The 22,289-nt window shown below is 36.7% G+C and overlaps 2 protein-coding genes across 3 annotated transcripts; both read left to right on the top strand.

Moving 5' to 3' along the window:
- The first annotated feature begins 1,406 nt into the window (after positions 1-1,406).
- LOC110440343 (protocadherin beta-14-like) lies at positions 1,407-16,333 on the top strand. 2 transcript variants are annotated; one of them, XM_021483362.1, is made up of 3 exons: positions 1,407-4,486; positions 12,174-12,258; positions 16,046-16,333. In XM_021483362.1, the coding sequence occupies exons 1-3, from the start codon at positions 1,829-1,831 to the stop codon at positions 16,063-16,065; spliced, it is 2,763 nt and encodes a 920-aa protein (XP_021339037.1). In that variant the 5' UTR covers positions 1,407-1,828; the 3' UTR covers positions 16,066-16,333. The 2 variants fall into 2 exon arrangements, with proteins under 2 accessions (XP_021339037.1, XP_021339036.1); XM_021483361.1 differs by having other exon boundaries at positions 12,174-12,374.
- Positions 16,072-20,045, top strand: LOC110440348. The gene is made up of 3 exons (XM_021483366.1): positions 16,072-16,333; positions 16,951-17,124; positions 19,420-20,045. Exons 1-3 carry the CDS (start codon positions 16,261-16,263, stop codon positions 19,602-19,604), a joined length of 432 nt encoding a protein of 143 aa, XP_021339041.1. The 5' UTR covers positions 16,072-16,260; the 3' UTR covers positions 19,605-20,045.
- Positions 20,046-22,289: the final 2,244 nt, after the last annotated feature.

Below are 22,289 nucleotides of genomic sequence, written 5' to 3'. Positions count from 1 at the left end.
TAAACTGTAAGTGAACCGATATAAAAGTGTCCGGAATAGCAAGGTACCACCTTAAGTAAACCGAAATGAAAGTGTATTATTAATAAAGAGAAAATTGAATTGTCCTTACTAGAGAGGTTCCGTCGTCATTTTACCGATATAAAAGTGTCCGGACTAACAAGGTTCTACATGTACATCGTAAGTGAGACATGTAAAACTGTCGGAATAGCGATGTTAAGTGCCGAGTGAAAATAATGTTTGCACTAACAAGGATCCCAATGAACCCCTCCCTACACTACCTAAACTAGTTTAAATAGCAAACGTATGTACGTAATTTTTCACTATAAAAATTACCATTCAGATTTTACAGCATCTTTATGCATTTTTTATGAGTTTTCTGTGAAAAAAATAATCAATTTGCGCAAACAGCTTTTTTGATTATTTTGAAGAAGACGGATTTAATACGGAAACAAAAGACGTGGGTTTATCGTTCAAATCCGATTGTTTTACGCCCGCCCTCCGGTATTAACTGTTCCCTAGAACATCACTAAACAGGTTAAGCTGTTATTGACATGCAGCAGGTGTCATTCCCGGTTTTGAATTAATACTGATGTTATCATTTAATTTAAAATAAGCATATAGTTTAATTCGCTATATAGAGTATTTTCTACACAGAGTTATCTGTATATGTATACGGTCCGGACTAGTGAGGTTCCGATTTAGACTGATGTGACCTTGTGGTACTCTTAATAAAATGAGCAGTGTATGACCTGCCATTATTTACTCAAACGAGCTGTATTTTGAGTAGGTAAACCCTGAATAAACAGTGCCTCATGAGTGTCACTCATCTACTCAACTCACGTCAATAAGACCTTGCAGGCTTTTATGCAAAATAAAATCTAAAATATGATTTTCATATCAAAAACAAACTAACACAATGGACAAAAAAAATCCCACTTAATATCAAGCGAGATATTTTAGGGAAAGAGGCCCAAACAAAAGACCATCAAATACAATTTTAACAACAGTAAAAAGGCTGTTACCGGTAGTTCGGCCTTATGTCAACAGAACTATCCACTCTCGTGAGATGAAAATGAAAGGCAGATATTAACAAAGAATGGAGGCTAGTCCGCCTGTATTTGCTGCGCTAGCCCACGTAATGGTGGGTTAGGTACATGGACTGTATGTATGGGCAGCTGGTAGGGAACGGAGATATGAGCGAATTATGTACTTAAATTACCTGTAATGGGCCACAGCCTTATAATTTATAAAAAGATCGTCGACCCTTTCTCTATTTACATTGACAGTTTACTAGACTTTGCTTTCTAGCGATACACCGGTAGAGTAGCCGATACAACGACCGCACTGATTGGTTCATACAGTAAGAGTAGGCGCGGCTTACAACCTGGCATTGATCGTAAGGTAAATACGTTGTGTGTGTTTGTACTGGAGTAAGGGGACACATACAGATAGGCCTACCATTACGGAAAGATGTGAAGTAAGGACAATTAAAACTGAACAGCACAGTCTCATACAGGAGGTGAACCGCTGGAATGGTGAAATGACGTTCAAACAGCACTGGTGTTCTATACTGTAATACGTCGAAAAACAAAACACATTCTGCTAGTAGTTGAAGTACTCACCTGTGACGAGTTAAAGCTAATGTGTATTTCAATGAGCTAACTTTTGGATTTACACTAGGAGGATTATACCGCCAGGCACAGAGGGTGTGAATTTGTAAATTATTTTGTGGTGTAGTTGGTAAACAATGTTGTGAGTGACCACTGGTCAGCGGTTAGTGAGTTATGGACATGATCGGAAAACCGTAAAGTTGACCAAATAATCCGAAATGGACTGTATAACTCCCCTGGTGCTGATGCTGGTCCTAACTGTGACGTCATGTTATGAGATTGTCTACAACATCGCAGAGGAGCAAGGTCAGGATTTGTACCTAGGAAATGTGGCCTCGGACGCTCAATTAATTACAGGTAACGGGTCAAAAATTGAGTTACGGTACAGCCTCCTCACCCAAGGTAACCGAGACGCCCTACTTTTCCATATAAACGAAAGAACATCCTCTCTTTATACTGCCTCCGTCCTTGACCGGGACGACCTCTGCCAATTTACCTCTTCAGACTGTATCCTCAATTTGGAGGTAACCGCCATTTCCCCGATCAATGATTTTTTCGAGAAAATAAAAGTTCACGTGAGGCTAATTGATATTAATGATAATGAACCTACGTTTCCGGAAAGTCAGATTACCATGGAGATATCGGAAAATTCCGGACAAGGAAAGTCCTTTCCGTTGGAAGGTGCTACAGATGAGGACAGTGGACAGAACGCCGTCCAGGGTTATAAAATAGAGACCGCCAATGTTCCGTTTACCTTGGAGACAACGGACTTTGCAGGCGGAAGGGCATTACTCAGGCTAGTTGTGGACCAAGAACTTGACAGAGAAACACGAAGCAAATACACCGTGACTATTGCAGCAACTGACGGAGGAACGGAACCAAAAACAGGTACTGTTACTCTTCATATAACAATCACTGACGTTAACGACAACCCGCCAAAGTTTCCGAAGGCCGTTTACAATCGGACCATACCGGAAGACATCGTGCCAAATAATGTCATTTTAACATTCAATGCGACGGATCCGGACGAAAATGAAAACGGTCGGGTATTATACCGGCTTAGTTCCCATCAATCGGACGAGATCAGAAGACTCTTCAAAGTCGGCTTGACAACAGGGGAGTTAAGCGTTATCAGCTCGCTCATTGATGAGAGAAGTACTTCCTATAGAATTATTGTGGAAGCTTCTGATAACGCCTCACAGCCGCTAATCTCACAGGCGCAAGTCTATGTCAGTGTCCAAGACACGCATAACAACGCGCCTGAGATAACGGTCAACGTCCTTTCACAGAGTTACTATGCAGAGGTATCCGAGTCCGCAGCCATCGGCACCGTTTTAGCCATCATATCGGTCAAGGACCCGGACAGTGGACAAAACGGTGTGGTCACCTGCTCAATAAATGACAATAACTTCCGATTGGTTGTTGATAGCCCGTATGAGTACAACTTCGTTCTGGACCAAATTTTGGATAGGGAGATGACCGAATGGCATACTGTTGTTGTTGAATGTCGAGATTACGGTACACCAAGACTTAATACAAGTTCTCGGATCTTGGTTCGAGTCCTTGACATAAACGACAACCCGCCTCAGTTTACCAAGGCGATATATTACGTGAATGTACCGGAGAACGATGCACCGAACAGTGGGATACTACAGGTACAGGCAACAGACAGTGATAGCATTGTGCCAAGTAGTTACAATTATTCTCTAACTCTGCCCGAAGAATACAAAACCTTCTTTAGAATAAACAAAAATAGCGGTGTAATAACGGCAATCATTTCTTTAGACAGGGAAGCAACTCCGCGTATAACATTTGGAGTGTTTGCTGAGGACGGTGGGTCGCCATCTCTGACCGGAAGCGCCCTGGTGGAGGTAAACGTTATTGACAGGAACGACAACTCCCCAAAATTTACCCCGACTTCATTCGAGTTCGTCATACCGGAAAATCAGGTACCGAATGTTTCGGTGGGTAAACTCACTGCCCATGACAGCGACGCGGGAAACAATGGTGAAGTGTCATTCTCACTCACGTCAAATACTGACATTTATTTACCTTTCGACGTGTTAAGAAATGGTACTATTCTGGGGACTCGGACACTGGACAGAGAGTTAATCGCTAAGTATAACTTTACGGTCATTGCTTACGACCACGGGTCATCGCCCTTGACCAGTACCGCTGACGTCACGGTCATCATACAAGACATCAATGATAATGCGCCCATCATTACATTTCCCAGCATCAGTGGGGACCTGTTATATGTATCTTCTGATACCCTCCCCAACACAATCATCGCGACCATTAAGGCCTACGACAACGACGATGACGTCAATGCAAAACTTTCCTACTTCGCTGAGAACAGTAATATGACTAGACTATTTTCGGTGAACAAATTTACCGGGCAACTATCGCTGTCTCGTCAAGTAAGTCATTCTGATATTGGCACATACGACTTGTCAATCTTAGTCCAAGATGGCGCTAAGCCCCCGAGGTCCCGGTTTCGCACCTTGACCGTCATTATTACGGATTCCAGCAGAAATCCGGGAGAAGACCCGTCGGCTAAGATTAAGTACTTCGCCATTGCCATCGCTATTTCATGTGTGACAATTGTTCTATCCATTCTTATTATTCTTGCGATCTGTCTGATCAGAAGGAAAGATCGACAGCGGGATTCTAAGTACCCGGAGAGTGTGTCTACTAACTCAACAATAGACACGGTACCGGAACAAAATAATCCGGATATCAAGGTTAATGGGATTTATACAAGGGAGACCATTCACAAGTCTCTGACTGACACCCTCCCGCGGAATACTGACACCTTGCCAAGAACAGACAACTCGCCAAGGGCACTTGCTACACTGGAGCGAATTAAGAAAACGGTAAGATTTATCACTTATCTAGAGAAAATTAGTCAATTAGAAATGTTATGTGAATTGGGATTTTCGTATTGATTCCAACATTATGACATTTTGTTGACGTAAATCAAGTAAAAATAGCAAAGTGACAAAAGTATACCTCAGGTCTCTTTTGTCCACAAAGTCGCTTGCATAAATTTAAATATTGTGTGAAATCAGCTTGGTAAGTATGACGGTCGACATATTCTCGCGGGAGTCTTAACTGGTCACTACAAATAGTTCTGTTTTGCTTATATAAGACATAAAACAGCCAGTACGTTAACTTTTTTGCAAACTCTCCCTCTCTCAGTAGCTGTTTAAATCATGTTATTCGTAAACACAGCAAATAGAGTATGCTTCTGTCATACAGTTTCAAGAAAAAAACTAATAGAAAATCATTACTTTTGAAGTGGAGGATGCACTTTTTATTTCTTGTCACAAACAATTAAATTGTTTCCGTATTGTCACTAATTTAACGCAGATTGCCTCTGCGTGGGATTAAAGCTCAATGTGACGTCCAATTTTTTTGTATTCAATTTCAAATTAGTTCGTAAAGAGACAGACTGGTTTAGTTAAGGCGATATTACGTGAAATGTTTATCCTTTTAATTAGAATAATCTCATTTTACTAGCAAAACTGGATGTCACAACTTGAGAGCTGTCCTCCTGTATCTCCTGAACTCATTTAATTCCAGGAAACCAATTATGCCTAATTGATTCCCGAAACCATATATAGAGTCAAACATGTCAGTCCTTACAGTGCTGCGCTACGAAATTTGTGTACCTATGTTTTGTGTTAATTTGAACAGCCTCCGAGAGACTTAAATTTTTTGTGCACTTTTCTTAAAAAGAAATATCTGTTTATTTCACGCCAATTACCTTAATTGGGCCTAATTAATGCCATATTGTCAGTCCTCAACAATGTTGGGAAATTAGTTTAAGAAGATTTCAAGGGTTTACCTTAATTAAATTTAAGTAGGTTGGATTGATAGAAATCAAAAATGTCAAGAGATAATTGTTTTTGAAAATATTTATGTCCAATTTAAATCTGATATGGAAACATAGATTTCATTTCTACGTATTCCGACTCCATTATAGTTGTCAGTGAAAATTCAAGCAACTTGTCAGCAGTTTAGAGATCGAATCTGTTAAATGGTTGACAACAATGTTAAAAAAATAAAAATAAACTCATTCAATTTTGAACTACTTAAAACAATAGAAACTAAAAAAAAAGGACAAAATTTCGAATTCATTCGTTAGTTCGATCCCATTTGTTGTGAGTGACTGGTTTCAAACATTTTGATATCATGGTCGAGTGTTTTACGATGTACTAAAATAATACAGAGCCCGTAGCCAGCAAAACATTGTGTTCCTTCCTGTTTCTCTGACGTGATCGATAAATCCAGCTAGATCCGAAACAATGGCTACCTTTGTAGGTTTTGTGTTTTGAGACGGTAAATAACAACAGATGTAATCAAGTGTGATGTCTGTAATTGGTGTTAAATTGATCTGGACCATGCGCATGCGTACTCGCCTTTTCAATCGTGTGATACGTCCAGGTACTGATGCTGAGGGACGATAAAAAAAAACTAAATATAAAATAGGTTGCCGGTACCGTTATTATCCGGAACGAACCTGCATGACATGATTATATATTAATATTATTTATTTCTGCTTTGCCATAAAATAACGATAAATGCAGTCGGACCGTAAATACTATGCAATTATAATATTAATGTGACATGACCTGGTATATGTAAAGTCAATGTGTTTGTTCAACAAATTGGAGAATGCGTGTTTCTACGACATATATGCTAGGTGCTGAAGCTCATAACATGATTGAATAATTGATGTTCATCGGGCTCATTTCGAAATTAGATTTTTATGTAACATATAAAACAAACAGAATATTATGCTTTAAAATGAGAAAAAAATGCAGGTATCCGTATAATAATATTACTTCCGAGGTTGCAGAGGGCTGAGTAGTTTAAAACACCTGAATTCTCCTTTTAGTAAACTGATCCATATTTGTGATTTTGTGATAATTTACTGTTCTTTGACCTTGCAAAAGCACAAAACTGTCATCGTTCTTACTATTGGGTTGTATCTCTACAAACTCCCCCCGATCGTCAGTTTTCTCTGTGACATTTGTCCCCTGTTTGAACCATCCCCCCTTGCCCCTACAGATGTATAGACAGAAAATATTGAAGGGTCATTACTCATTAGTGACCATCTTGTAGATACGATCCCACTAATGGTCAGATAATGGTCAGTGTTTAGGCCTTATTGGCCGGAATTATAAGTAATGATAGGACCGCGGACACATACACCTATGGACAGGTAAATTGACCAGATAAATGGTCAGGTCAAACGTTGTCAGGATATATCCATATATACGCACGCGCCGCTATCACCTGACGAGAAGTAAGCTTCTATGTTGACTAGTCACTTTATTTTAGAATGGTCAGACAATACAAACAAATATATGTGTTTCCTGTAACATGTAGGAATAATTCAGGGTAAACAAGTTTATTTTAACAAAAAAAAAATATGGTTTATACAGGAGAGTGATATTGACTTTAATCTTTGAAAATTGCCTTTAAAAGTTCAGAGTAGGGAAGGAAGGGTTACCGGAAACACCAAATATTTCATATGGCCTCACATGAACCATGGTCATCGTAGACAGATGCCCATTACGATACTGAGTATTGTAGATATGTTTTCGTGTCATCAATGTCTCGTGTGTATGACGCTTTTCGCTATGCGGAGGTTTTTTTTATAGGACGATGTGGCCTTTATTGACAGTTGTTTGTTATATAGAGTTGACCGTTATAAACAGGTTTGTTATACATATGTGACCTTTGCAAGCAGATATTTGTGATATAGAAGTAAACGTTATGGACAGGTGTTTGTTATATGGAGGTAACCTATGTTGACAGATGTTTCCTATTTAGAGATAACCTTTACAGAAAGGTGTTTTCTTATACAAAGAAAACTTTTATAGACAGGTGTTTGTTATATAGAGGTGATCTTTATAGACAGTTTTATATGTTCCGAGTTGACTTTTAATGACATTGTGTGATATAGATATGACCTTTATACACAGTTTTTTTTATATAGAGGTGATCTTTATAGACAGATGTTTGTTACACATTTAGGTGCGCTTTATAGACAGGTGTTTCTTATTTCGAGTTGACCTTTATTGGCAGGTGTTTGTAATATAGATGAGATCTTTATACACAGGTGTTTGTAATATAGATATAATCTTTATACACATGTGTTTGTTATATAGATGTGATCTTTATACACAGTTGTTTGTTATATAGATGTGATCATTATACACAGTTGTTTGTTATATAGATGTGATCTTTATACACAGGTGTTTGTTATATAGATGTGATCTTTATACACAGGTGTTTTTCGTATATATGTGATCTTTATACACAGGTGTGTGTGATATAGATGTGATCTTTATACACATGTGTTTGTGATATAGATGTGATCTTTATACACAGTTGTTTGTTATATAGATGTGATCTTTATACACAGGTGTGTGTGATGTAAATGTGATCTTTATACACAGGTGTTTGTTATATAGATGTGATCTTTATACACAGGTGTGTTTGATATAGATGTGATCTTTATACACAGGTGTTTGTTATATAGATGTGATCTTTATACACATGTGTTTGTGATATAGATGTGATCGTTATACACAGGTGTTTGTTATATAGAGGTGATCTTTATACACAGGTGTGTATGATATAGATGTGATCTTTATACACAGGTGTGTGTGATATAGATGTGATCTTTATACACAGGTGTTTGTTATATAGATGTGATCTTTATAAACATGTGTTTGTTATATAGATGTGATCTTTATACACAGTTTTTTTTTATTTAGAGGTGATCTTTATACACAGGTGTTTGTTATATAGAGGTGGACTATACACACAGTGCTCTATACATTGGTGCTCGGTATAAACAGGTTTAAGTTGTATCCCGAATGTAAACATCCCTTCTTAGCTTTTCTAAATAATATTTATGCTAGATACTCTATTTACCCCTGATTTTCACACAATTCATTTAAATTCCAATAAAAATCTACACGAAAATATCCATGATAAATAAAAATGGAGACATACACAATTGAAACAAGATTATATTTTATATTACCGATTCCCACAAACTTGATATATTAGACCAGGGATGTGTAGTTGACTACACATCCCTGATGAGACATGTGCCGCAAACAGAGAGATTATACATGTTATTCTCCTCCGCAGGTGATTACGTCTTTACGGGGTTTTCTTTCGACCAAGTCAATACATGAAACTTAAAATGTAAACGTTATTGACTCCGTATTTGTGGCTGCCGATGTATTATACACGAATACAGAGGAATTTGTATAGAACATGTACACTTGCTGTTATGTAACGGCGCAGATATTAATTGACGCGTGTGCATACGAAATTGCGGCTTTAAATCAGATAGAGTACAACCCATCATAAAGGTTCCCCCGAGAACCGCCATAATCATTTATTAAACAAAAACCATTCAAATCCGGATTCATTGAAGGCAGGTATTATTGGGGATGTATAAGCATGGCTTCTCTCTATAATATACGAGTTCAGAGACTAGGGCGATGTATAGTATAATACCGTTCGAGCGAGATTGAATTTCATATAGGTTGGGTGCAGTTCTTTCTACAAAACTCATTAAAATGTTCATAGCATAAAGTTGAGTACAAATATGTTTTTAGAAAATCATGTGTTTATAAAATGGTACATTATTTTTTTCTTAGTCATATTTGGCAAAGGTGTTCAAAATGGTTTTGAAATTAATCATCAAATTGAAAGAAATATCACAATTCCAAATATGAAAAGACTATACCTGGTTTTAAAATGCCTTTCCAAAAGTCTACGCTTTTGTGTCGATATCAATTTCATATTTCTTTTCGTCGCGGTTTTGATATTAGGGTAGATTTATGCTAATTAGGTTCCCTTCAAAGAGAAAGTGGCTCGTGATTGGTCGACCGTGTATCTCGGGTATTGTCGATAAATCTAGATCCTCTCGTGTTACCATCACACCTTAATTCTTTTACACCAAGTCATTTTGGCCCGGTATCAATATTCACATACATATTTATTAGTATAGGCTGTCAGGGTAGGTGTATCCGGTGAACATTTAAGATATATCGAAATATTCCACAGTTCAAAACAGCGGTGTCGGTCCGGTATATACGGTCCAGAAGTTTTGACCAATCGAATGATAAAACTGACCATTTCTTATATCGATAAACTGAACAATTCTAAAATGAATTCTTAACTTATCTCGGTTTTTATCGATCTCATTCATTGAAGTACTCGGCGTGCATTAGACAGGAGAGAAGTCTTAAGGAGTCCTAAGTCGGCATGGAATTAGTTTTTGTGTGGCGTTATTAAGATAAGACGTGCCACAAAAGGCTTGACTGCCACCGATAAGTGGCTGTGTTGTCAGACTCAATGAGCGACAAATCCGCCATAAGTGGACGAATACACGAAAACAGAATAATTATCAGAACTAAAAGTCAAACGTTTGACTTGAAATGACACCGTTTATACCAGACCGTCACATCAGATAGATCCCGTGGTCGTGAGAAAAAATCTGGAAAAAATCCAGGTATATAGTATATATAAATATGGCTTTCCATTTGTAGGTTTTAAAAGACGTGAATAGTCTTTTGAAAACACGTTAGATCCATCAAGCGGGAACAAAATTAAAGATAATGATTTTTGCCGTAACAGAAGCTTACCTTTAGACAAATTGCGGTAATTATTGAATTACTTACTTTGTTTGAGAGTCAGGAAGATAATATTTATGGGAACAATTATAAACTGGGTTTACCTAGAAATGTTTCGAAAAAAATAAACGGTTTAATTTTCGGGAAACCATATCGATCCTTTCATTAGGTAAAAACTCGTTTAAATTTCTTTGAAAGCTTGAAGAAAGATACTTCACTTTTAACAATTAAAGACTAAGTGCGTACTTTCCAAATAAACGACATAATTCATGACGTTCTTTCATACTGATTTGATCAATAGTTCCATAACAAAGATGTTTCATAATTCTGTATAGTCTTATGGCACCAACCTTCTAAAATGAAATATTTTAAACTTCCTGTGCCCATGAAATTATAACGTAAACAAGGCAACAAAAGGAACGTTTCCTGTTTCCCGCGTTCTGACTCACAAGAACACGACGAACTCTTACACTTTCGTACAAAATTACAGCCAATGAGTAATTGGATTAAGAAAATGCTTATTGTGGATCAATGTATGACTTGGCCTTGTAATCCAATAGAATTGTGGGTAATTATACCGGAATTGTTGGTAATTTGCCAAACCTCGTTCCCTAATTGTGCATTTACTGTTACCGCGCTGGCTCCACTTTTCGACAAAAACACAGACGTGCAGGTTTTCACTGAAAATTAGTTTTCGCCATTGTAGCTTCATTAATGGTAGTAAAGTGATTATTTGTCTAATGCGACCTGTTTCCCGAATCTTCGTCTTTGTTCTAGTATCTAGATTCTCCTTCTTATGGAATAAACTCGGTAGCTAGCTACAGGTGTTGATGCTTCTAACGAGAAATGTTGGCCGGCCTCTAAAGCACCACAACAAGCAAGGTACGCCGGGTGACAGACACCATGAAATTTATGTACCTACATAAAACCGCTAACAGATCGATGCTCCTTTTCACTATCAAGTCCTTAAAATTTGACATTGATATTTTGGTTTAAATTATCGGTAATATCCTCTTATAAAGTACATGTATATGAATCAGTAATAGTTAGAGATCGATGTTATGTGGAAAGTAGACACATATTGATTTGTCATGCGGTGGATATAATGTTTTGTCAACCAGAGAAATATGCAACTCACCGAAGCCGAAGATTTAAACCCTTGAGATTCATTATTGACCGCATGAATAGAAGCAACTATCCTAGATAGAACAGTTATGTCGAATTTTATACCGGAGCTGTTCAATCAACACATTCACTCATTTATAAACATCCATGCACTGCAAATTACGTGCGCTGGCCTGAAGCACGCGCACTGAGATCTTATGGTTTGTCAATTCTAAAGCACCCTTAAAACACACGTCATGTTATGAAAACACGGCCATCCTATTTTGTAGTTAGTGTCGTCATTAGAAGTGTGTTTTTAATGATTTCAACGACAATAAAGCTGTTTAGGTATTTAGGTCCTGTTCCTTTAATTCTTAGTCTATGTCGCACAGAGATGATACATTTGTAATGTATTCCTTTTGGTAAAGAATTAAGATAAGAACAAAATCAATACTTTTTCGTCTCAGCAGCCGACATCTTTGATGAGCGTAGAATAAAAAACGGTCATTGGTCCTTCTATACATTGTCTATCGGTGCTTGAACGACAGCGAAAACTGCAATGCTTTTGTGCCTTTAGAATAAAAACATCATTCCAACTCCACAGCATGAGAAATCGAGAAGTATAAAAAAGAAATGCAATATGTTTATTTTTAAATTGTTTGTTCGACAAACATGGCCAATTTAGAAAATAACTTGAGCTAATATTGACCAACTGGGCTTATTTTAAACGATAGTTCATTTCATAAGGTAAATGATGATACTACAATATCATGTTTTGTCCTTTCAGAAGTCTCCAAGCCGCACACAGCCGGAAATAATATCAGACTCAGTAGCTATTTGGGATTGGAGTGAGCAAGAAGCGCACGTAGACGGTATGGGAGGGATCATCCGCCAGACACGCCCCTCCCAGCCTTCCTACCCCTCCCATATCCCACAGACCTTCATCACCCTTTACCCCGACCAGTCGAGCTTCGAACAGACGGCGGAGGTACACAACCTTTATATAACACTTCTTCCGGTTTTAACCTTTCCTAATAACACTGCATCCAGTTAAAACTTGTATATATACCAATCTAATTAAAATCAGATCCGAGAGTATCGTTGAGGAACAGGAATTCGGATCTGGTTTTAATTAGATTGCTATATATACTTGTATATTTCAACTTTCCGTTAAACCTTTATATAACATATCTAACTTCCTGTAACCTTCCATATACAGTAACAGTTAACATTACATATGTTAGACTTCCGGTTTAACCTTTTATTTATCAAAACTGGCTATTCGTAACCTTTCATATAGCACTTATTGTAGTTATCACATTACGTAAAACACCTAACTTTTTATAACACAAGTTCCGGTTTAACCTTTTATGTTGATCACAACATCCGATTAAAGTTTCATGTAAGATAATTTGCGCTTTGCCGTAAAGTCTTAATCTGGACCTCTGTTTTTGAAAAAAAGGAAAATCTGTCTAACAAAGTTTAAGTGTAATGGCCTTTGAACCCTCCTTTTTAAGTCAACAAGTACTATATATCTACATTTACTTACAAATCCCCCAAAACGACCCTTCCAGTGGTTGATACGTCGGATTAATATTATTGTATTATTGTTAATACTCCTGATTAACATGTACTGATATTATCACAGACTTAGATTCAATCTTATTCCTTGGTATTACGCTGACGTAATTTGTTTTGACATTTATACTTGCCAGAACGTTTCTAGAGAGCGAACGCAGACGTTACGGTGTACTAATGTGTTGAAAATGTGTTTAAGATATGTAAAATTTTAATTTAAAGTTCTATAAAAACAAATATTATTAAAATATTCAATTATTTTTATAAAGTTTAGAAATAAATCTTAATGTGTGGCCAGTAGAGCTGTTGAATGCCGTATCGGATCGTGATACGTTTTGTGTAGCAATTCTAAATATTTTGTTCGCCTGTACCATGATAAACTAAGGGTTCTGAAAATATCAATCTTTTTCTTTCATTAACTCTAAAAGTTTATTTATCGTTTGGAATCCTTCAGTAAAGATGTGGTCCACTGTGCAATCATACCAAAAAAGTACTGAAAATCATACTTTTAAGTCTACGACAAAACTCTGTAAAGTTTTGCACTCAAGCATACACGACACGTATGGAGGTTTTTCCTTAAATTACCTTGGCTGTTAATGGGGCGTAAAACTAACTTAAACAAAAACATTACAAACTTGACCATTTAAACAGTTACGTGTATCGTGATACGTATCGTATTGTAAGTATCATTCCGCGATATGTATCGTCTCGTATCGTGAGGTATGCATATCGTTGCAGCTCGAGTATCATGTTGATTTCCTACAAGCTGTGTATATACGGTATGGGACGAAAACAAAACGAAACCTTGTCACTTTCAACAGGGATAGGGGCCCGAAGTACGGAACTTACTCATAGGGTTTAATGGGTAATATTTATATTATGATTTAGTAAGCCGGCGAGTCGACAACCTACCCACACAACCTACAATACACAAACATTCGTCATCTATTTTGATTTACCAAGAGTGATAAAATGAACAGCCTCGCTTCATTTTAAGATTTATAATGAGCTATTAAAATAAACACTGAATCTACTCTTTATATGGAAAACAAATGCAATGTGAAGAAGGAGGAAATCAAGGCATGTAATATTTACGTGATAAAACTGTCGTACAACTGAATAGGGACCACGGAACCTTTCCTCGCGCTAATAACGTGCGGTATTAATGTCTTGGTCAAAGTTAGCCCAGCTGTTTTCATATAGACGTCTGCGAATAAAGAAAAATGACGTCGGGGACATTAGCAGAAGATATATGATACAAAGTGTCATTAACGCCCGGTGGCTTGCGCGACACGCAATTTGAGAGGCGAGTTTCAAAGGGAAATACTAACTAATGTTTCCTTTAAAAAATAAAATGAAAATAAAAAAAAAACGGTTTTAGACTCCGTATTGAAATGTTATTTTCTGATGTGTTATAGCACCATATATAATGTATTATACACGTTCAAACAATACATCGGTGCTAGCCTACCATTCAATCTCCCGACAAGCTAACCTACAGGGGAATGTCCGGTCTTCTAAAATCGGTAAAGCACATATTACAAGTTTAATAATGTCGTTTTAAGTTTTGTTTTAATCATTCATCGCGGTGGCATATCGAAACCTTATCCTTGATATTTTGATGCCGCCGAGATTTGTATCGTCTGGTCGATAAAACGATCGGTATTAGATTGTCTGAGTCCGGGTAATGGATGGGCAAATATTGGTTCCGTCAAAGCTCGGCTTCCAATACGTCAGCAGTGCGGCAGGACCATTGAAACGCAGCTTTGATCTCATTGGTACCTGTCGGCTCAACGACGGCTTCATATGGTACCGAACGTTTACAGAAGCATCAGCTGGCGCTGTAGGTACCTTTGTTTCCTGATTATCGGTAGATTTGTTTACCTTCTTTAGAACTAAAGCTGCAACTTCTAACAAAGCTGAATAATGTATAAACGAAACATTGTAATGGTTACTTTATGTACCGTGATCGAGGTCTTGGCTTTGTTGACAGCTGTTCATGATGTTTACCGTTTTGTTTCGGTGTCCCCAGCATCACTACTGTGAATGTGAGGCTAGCATGACACATGCATTTCCAACGTGTGAAGGCCTTCTGTTTAAATATTGTCATATTGAATTTATCGAACTCGTTTAATAAATTAAATATGACATGCACAACCTTGTAAGATCCTCTGTTGATGACGTCACTTAAATTGTAACGTCATAACGCTTTAGTGATTGATAAAACAGCATTATTTCATATATAATAGAAATAATTATTAACATGCATGTGGTTATATGAACCAGTTATATTGACCTCTGTTTTTTTGGTATCGGTCAGTATATATTTTTGGGGTTCATACAACCTCATATTAACCTCAACAAAAGTCCATAACTGATAAATATCACATGCTTTTATATCCATGATTCGAATTCATGATGCAAATAATTTTAATAGAATTCTACGCGTAAGGGGAAATGTCAAAAAAAAATGGTAATAATTAATCCACTGTTCTGGAGAAAATTAAACGTAGCGCTAAAGACGGTCAAACGTTTTGTAATTTAATCAAGCTCCGATTACAACTCTCGATATAACAGGTAATAAAGATACTCGAATAAATCTACTTTATCAAAGTTTATAGCAGGCCGCTTACTCGAGAACGGAGAGACGAATCGTTAGACTGCACGTCAATATTGTTAAATGTATAGAGAGAGTTGTAAAGCAAAGTCAATCATTTTTAATTAAGTACAACAAGGGAGCGTTGTAAATGAGGTAACTACGATGCTTTCTGGTCGCATTTGATAAATTTGTAGTCCTCCTTATTTCATCAAATGTCCTTCAAATAGTGAACAAAATGAAAATTGATGTGCAGATATGGTAACGAACGCTAATCGATCATGCAATTACGAGATATCTGGTATCGTTACTTAATTTCTAATCATAATTATTCATGTTAAAACATCAGACAAAAAGTTTAAAATTAACGACGTCTTGCAACGTAGGAAGAAAAAGATATGAATTAACAGCAGTTCCCAAACTCTCTATACCCCCCGAGACTTGCGTCGACACTAATGAATATTCATTACTTTTTGTTATTTCAGGTCGTGTGATGCCAAAGTAAATGACACCGCAGAGGGATATTAAGACATAGAAAAAAAACGACAAATTTACATAATATTTGAACATAGTGAAAGTATGGTAAAAACCACCAAATTAGTTCCATTGTTTAACAAACAAAAATCATATAGCGTCATCAAATCCTTCCTATGACGTATAATGAAGTAGTCAGCGCCCCCTGGTGTCGATAACCTGACCAATGACAACGACGACGAAGACGTCACCTTTCCGCCGGATTACGATTGTGTGGATACCGAACTGTCAGCTTCGAGGTAATTCAGTAGGACCCAAACAAAGAAGTTATTGCCCGGCTCTGAATATTTTAATACATGATTAATAGAAGTATCAGGTGACATTTAACAGTAATGGTTTCATATCGATGTATATGGCATGGCAGTAGATCACGCGCCATTGTTTTCATCGCATCATTCAACTACCTGCCAAACACTTCCGATATTCGTGTTTGGGTCCAATTGGCAGCACGGCCTTTGACTGCGCTGCTCGGTATTGTACTCGTGTCGGGTCCCAATAGACTGCAAGATCTTTTATGGCGCTGTCCCCGCGTTCTATAGGTTATGATCATAACCTACTTATTATGATACTGTATATCACCTACTTATCAAATGAAGGCATAATTCAATATTCATTGCAAGGACAAATTTGCTCAAAGTGGCATTTATTACAAACACCGCAGATTTCTGGAAGTGGCTAATGCATGTTCGTCGTTCTCGACATCATTTTCTGGGTTTATTATACATTTATGACAAACTCACACTTTTGTGGATAAAACCTCTTCCCAGAACGGTTGCCATGGTGATAGTTATTGTTGACGATAATACATCTTTATGTATTTGAGATAGTAATATCGACTTCCGGTTTTAATTTACAGAGAAAATGTCTAGCTCGAAGATAACTACAGACAGGGAAGGTAACACATTTCTTGAGGAACCATCAAGGACAAAATTGACAACCTTAGGTCATCTCAAGGTCGGACGTCACTTCAGAGGCACACCAAGGACACATTGGCGTCACGTGCTGCTGAATAGGGGTCAAGGTTGTCGAGGTAGGGACAGAGACAATTAGGACGTGAATAACGACAATGAGCAGCGAAAAATTGCAATAAGTTCAGTTATGTTCGATTTGCCAGTGGAATTATTGAGCATGTTCCTATACAGGCCAAGAATACTGTTTACTTGTCTAGGTGTTCAATATTTATTTGACCATAATAATAACAGAAAGTACATGTATCTAAATCAGAAGTTGGCAGATTTTCATTTTCATTACATGTACATTTTACCTATGAAACATCTGGCATTATTCATGAAATGGAGTTTTTTTCACTGCAGTGTGGAAAAATCAAATTTTCTTCAATAACACACTTCATTTTAATGAAAAAATAACATTAATAATGTTTGCCTTAGTGCAATGAGGATGGATATGAATGAAGATATTTTGTTTGGAAGATTTTAAGAAACATGAAGTATCGGCTTATTAAATTGAAATTCAGGAAGCCAAATGTGAAATTATGAGCTTTCTATTTGTTTTTATCTGATGTGATTATTTTCAATCCCGTAACAACCATGTTGCATTGATTGTTTGAACCAGTTCGAGACTAACTCTATTTATGAACTTACTAAGAGTCAATCCATATATTTCCATTAGGCAATCGCACACATTTAAAGGGGCTCTAAGGTACAATGGGCATAAAACAATATCATAACGATTTACTGTTTGTGACGTAATTTCATTTGTTTTGACATAGCTCTCTCTTGTTTTGACGTCATTTCCATTTTCTTCACCTTTGAAATAGGGATTCAGTGGAGGTCTTGGCATTACTGACGGCCTGATAGCCAATCTGTTATATCCATATTGAATGAAGCCCGTTAGGGTTTGATGTTTTAATATGAATTTATGATTTGCGTTCATACCTGCAAGGATGTTAAAAGCCGCCGTTTATTTCATATGTCTTTACATTATCTTTTTCGAATTATTAGTGATCTAAATATAAACATTGAACCGTGTTGATATGGCATTTACAGCCTTTATGAATGCCATCTAAATTTGGTAGGATAATAATAGTATTAACGTCAAATAGTGGTAACTATTCCATACTATTTACGTGCTTGATCGATGCAACCGACATTCCTGAAATAGCCTCACATCACCTTAATGTTTATTTCTAACGATGGTCTCATGATATTTGCGGTGAGAAGAGAAGCTTTAAAATGACATAGACGCAATATTTCGACCATAGTCTTAATCAACCTTATTTGATGTGGTAGTATTACCTCATTTAACCCTGAAATTACATGATGAACTATTCCAACCTTTGAAATAGAAGAGTTAAATTGTGTCTTCAGGGGTTAAGAAGTTAATATTCATGTAGGAACACTCAGCGGGAATGTGTAATATTATGGCAATTCCTAGAAAATATATCGGATCATATTTTAGGATAGGGGCTGTTTAATGAGTAAATTGTGTATACGTGTTAAACATTTCATGAGTTATTTAGTTTCTATTAAACGGAATCGTGACTTCTAATGAAGTTGCTTTAATTGAATATATTGTGTCTTAATTAACATATGAATGTGAAACTAATTCTATTTGAGCATAATGATACCGTTACATACAATCTATATAGAAGTACAACGTTTATGCAATCAGATGGCGTCATACAATAATAGCAAATACAAACGTCAAACTCTTGTTTTGATGCGGGTGATAAAACGAACTTAAATCTCGTTTCCATTCGAGATAGCAGTTGTGAAACAAGTAAATAATCTAGAAAAAGTTATATACAATATACAACTGCGTGATCTTACCTGGAGGAAACAGTCCTAGTCGACACGAAATCTTACCTGGAGGAAACAGTCCTAGTCGGCACGTAATCTTACCTGGAGGAAACAGTCCTAGTCGACACGTAATCTTAACTGGAGGAAACAGTCCTAGTCGACACGTAATCTTACCTGGAGGAAACAGTCCTAGTCGACACGAAATATTCGCTATTCATTACACAGGAGCGGTTTCCATTTATCAATATATATTACTCTAACGAGAAATGATTAAATCGCCCACACATAGACCAATTTTCCCAAAGCTCAGAATTGTCGCAAAGTTTTATATTAGTGCCCAAGTGACTGGAAGCCATGTCAAATTTGTTTTTCGAAACGAGGCTAGATATGTTTACACGTTGGGGTATCGTTAAGGTACCGTCGGTATTTATTTTTTAATTATTAAAATACCCCAAAACTGCCATCTTAATACGTGTTGTTACATCATGATTATTTTGTAAATTATTTTAAATTCGTCTACTAACGTAAAAAAAATCGCATTTTAATTCATTGTCATTAAATTGCAGAGGGACTGTCTCACACGATGGTTGTCATAGTTACCGCCACCAGGTTACGGGGAGCATCTACTGCTGACGTCACGGAGCCTAAAGCGTATGTTCAAGGAAATCACCAAAGTTACTGTCACCAAGAGGTTACAGAGAACACAAACTGCCAGCATCGCTACCTAGTACCAAGACATATATTGCCATAGTTACCGTCACACGGAAGTCACAGAGAGTAATACTGTTGACGTGCCATGCAGTGTCGAGAGATAAATATTGCTGACGTCATTATAGACGATAGCAGAGCCTCGTTATGAATAGGGGTCAAAAACTGGGTCAGGAAAAAATGATCTCATACTAAAACCACTGCCAATATCATTAGTGATATTATTAGTATTACTTGTGTACTATAGTGAAAATTCACATTCAACGACATTTTCATTAATCCACTCATATCCATCCATTATTTATACACAGACGTGGAGCGTGTAACTGTTCATGCTCAAGTTTGTGACATCAAAATCAATACTTTACTTAAATTGTTATTTATTAAGTTCCTTACTGTTGCAATTACTGTTGATATTAATTTTGTTACGATATTAGACGATAGTTATATTATATGTTTGTTATATAAAATGATGGAAACTTTATACATGTCCTTTTGTTATTATTGGCTTTTAAAGTCCAAATATATCACTGGGATGTTTAGCGGCAATGTTGGAAAACGTCGGAGATAGAAACGTTCCGAATGCAGTTAACGTTTGGAATATATCAAGAGCCAGTGTTCGCTTAGGTATGATTGGTTGCAAATTGGTTAACTGGTATTTTGTCTACCCATGCTACGGAAGCCGGTACGAACCACCGAGGAAAAAACATGATGTCGAAATAACGACTTACTACCTCGTAATAACGACATATATGTCTCGTTAATACGACACAGTAAGTCGTTATTACGACATCAGAATATTTCTCGCATGACACATGACCAGGTTTGGCCAACCAGACGCTTGCACTTTCAAACCGACGGCTGTAAGCTTAAAACATGTAGTTTGTGTAGAACAGGGTAGATCTACCTTCAAATCAAGGGTTCTTGGATTTCACCTTGCCTAATCTTCTATACTTAATATACATTTATATATATATATATATATACACATAGATAAACACCATGAAAATAGATATAGACTAAATGCACCTTCTTATTATGGATCCAAAGTAAGCGTGTAGCTTTTTCTATTTCATTATTCTAACACGTATCATGGGTTTACTAAATGACAAACTCATATCAAAATGACTATAAATAAACATTTCTTTCTTTATAAAGTTTGTTTCTGGGATATGAGCAAATAGGTATGCCCCAAGTCAACTTATTTGGAGAGAATATTTCCAATTTACCGACTTTGTACCTGCGTTATATAAATATATTATTTTCAATACATTTCACAATGTTGCTTCGCTGTAGATATTTATAGACAGGTTAGAATTTCTCTGCTACTGGAAAAAAAAAATTGCCATAATGTTTTATATCGTTCTAAAATATATATGATACTGTAGAGAATCAGCACGAACTCATTTTAAAACAGGTATGATCGAAAGCATGTAGCTGTAGTTTTAAAGGTCAGCACAGAATGTGTCATTTGATTTCTGATTTTATGTTTGCTCCTACTGGGTGAAAAACGGACGCCATCATTTGTGCTTGAATATTTATGATAAGGTCGATAAAATGCACAGAGACTTGTTAATTTGTTACAGGTATATTTGGATCTAAACTGAGGTGTTCGGAGTAATTTTATACGTTTTAGGGGTATACGTCAACTTTCGATATGTATGCCATCCCCAAAAATTAACTAAACCCTGAAAACGTGTGAAAATACTCGGTACACCTTTATTGTTTAGGTCCAAATAAAGCTGTTACAAATTCGCAGGTCCCTGTGTTCAGATGCACTATCACAAATTGTGTTTATGTTACGTTGTAAAAATAACACCTACAGTTTAGTCAGGACATAAAGTTAATGAATTCAGAGACAGGATCTTTATTTCATACTGAAAATCCATGTGCTTACAACATGGCGCAAGGTCCCCGATTGATTCCACCTAGTTCAATCATCGCGACAGATGTTCCCTTTTCAGATGACGTAACCATGCAAAAATCGACGTCTAATTTCCGGTGTATGTATTAAAAGAGTTAATACAGAGCTTTATTAAACCAGCAAACTACTCTGCTCCAGGGCTAGGCTACACACAAAACATTATGTATATCATAAAGGTAGAGAGGCGCGTCATGTATGTCTATAAGGTAGGACGGGGTCTGACCGCAACAGATTGCTAAGGGAGTCTCTTACTTGTATTAACTGGCAATACATATATTATAATACATAACATATCGCTAACATGCCTTAGTTAAGTATATTGTGTATATGTGTTTACACACATTTATTTTCACTCTATAACGCCATTTTAATTGTAATGTCACACTGCTCTCTGCACTGTACAGTATTTTTCCTCTTGACAATTTTCCTACGTTTTGTCTTGTTTTCTCAACGATTTGAACATTATTTATCATCTCATATAGCCGGTAACAATGAAGGACTTTTATTTCGGTGAATACGTGGTTAGATCAATATGAAAAAGGGATATTGACCTCGACTTCATTTCGGTCAATATCCCTAGATCAGGTTCATATAACCACGTATTCGCCGCAACAAAAAGTCCGTTATTGATCAACTTACTGCAAAGTAACAAACACTATACTGTGTATGATTTTTATGAAATTTGCTAAAGTTTGTTTCATAACAATTTGATTGAGATCCTCTATATCTTTACAATACAGTATCGCAAATACGATTTACATATAAAGCCTAAATGAAATTATTTCAATTCGATATTGATTTAAA

This window comes from Mizuhopecten yessoensis, unplaced genomic scaffold (genome assembly GCF_002113885.1).
Source record: "Mizuhopecten yessoensis strain PY_sf001 unplaced genomic scaffold, ASM211388v2 scaffold11179, whole genome shotgun sequence".
Taxonomy (NCBI): domain Eukaryota; kingdom Metazoa; phylum Mollusca; class Bivalvia; order Pectinida; family Pectinidae; genus Mizuhopecten; species Mizuhopecten yessoensis.
This window is presented reverse-complemented; position numbering and strand designations above follow the sequence as displayed.

Coding starts and splice junctions, on each gene's coding strand:
- LOC110440343 (XM_021483361.1), top strand. CDS start 1,829: ATGGACTGTATAACTCCCCTGGTGCTGATGCTGGTCCTAACTGTGACG. Junction 4,487..12,173: donor TGGAGCGAATTAAGAAAACG/GTAAGATTTATC, acceptor TTGTCCTTTCAG/AAGTCTCCAAGCCGCACACA.
- LOC110440348 (XM_021483366.1), top strand. CDS start 16,261: ATGACAACGACGACGAAGACGTCACCTTTCCGCCGGATTACGATTGTG. Junction 16,334..16,950: donor ACCGAACTGTCAGCTTCGAG/GTAATTCAGTAG, acceptor TTTAATTTACAG/AGAAAATGTCTAGCTCGAAG. Junction 17,125..19,419: donor TAGGGGTCAAGGTTGTCGAG/GTAGGGACAGAG, acceptor ATTAAATTGCAG/AGGGACTGTCTCACACGATG.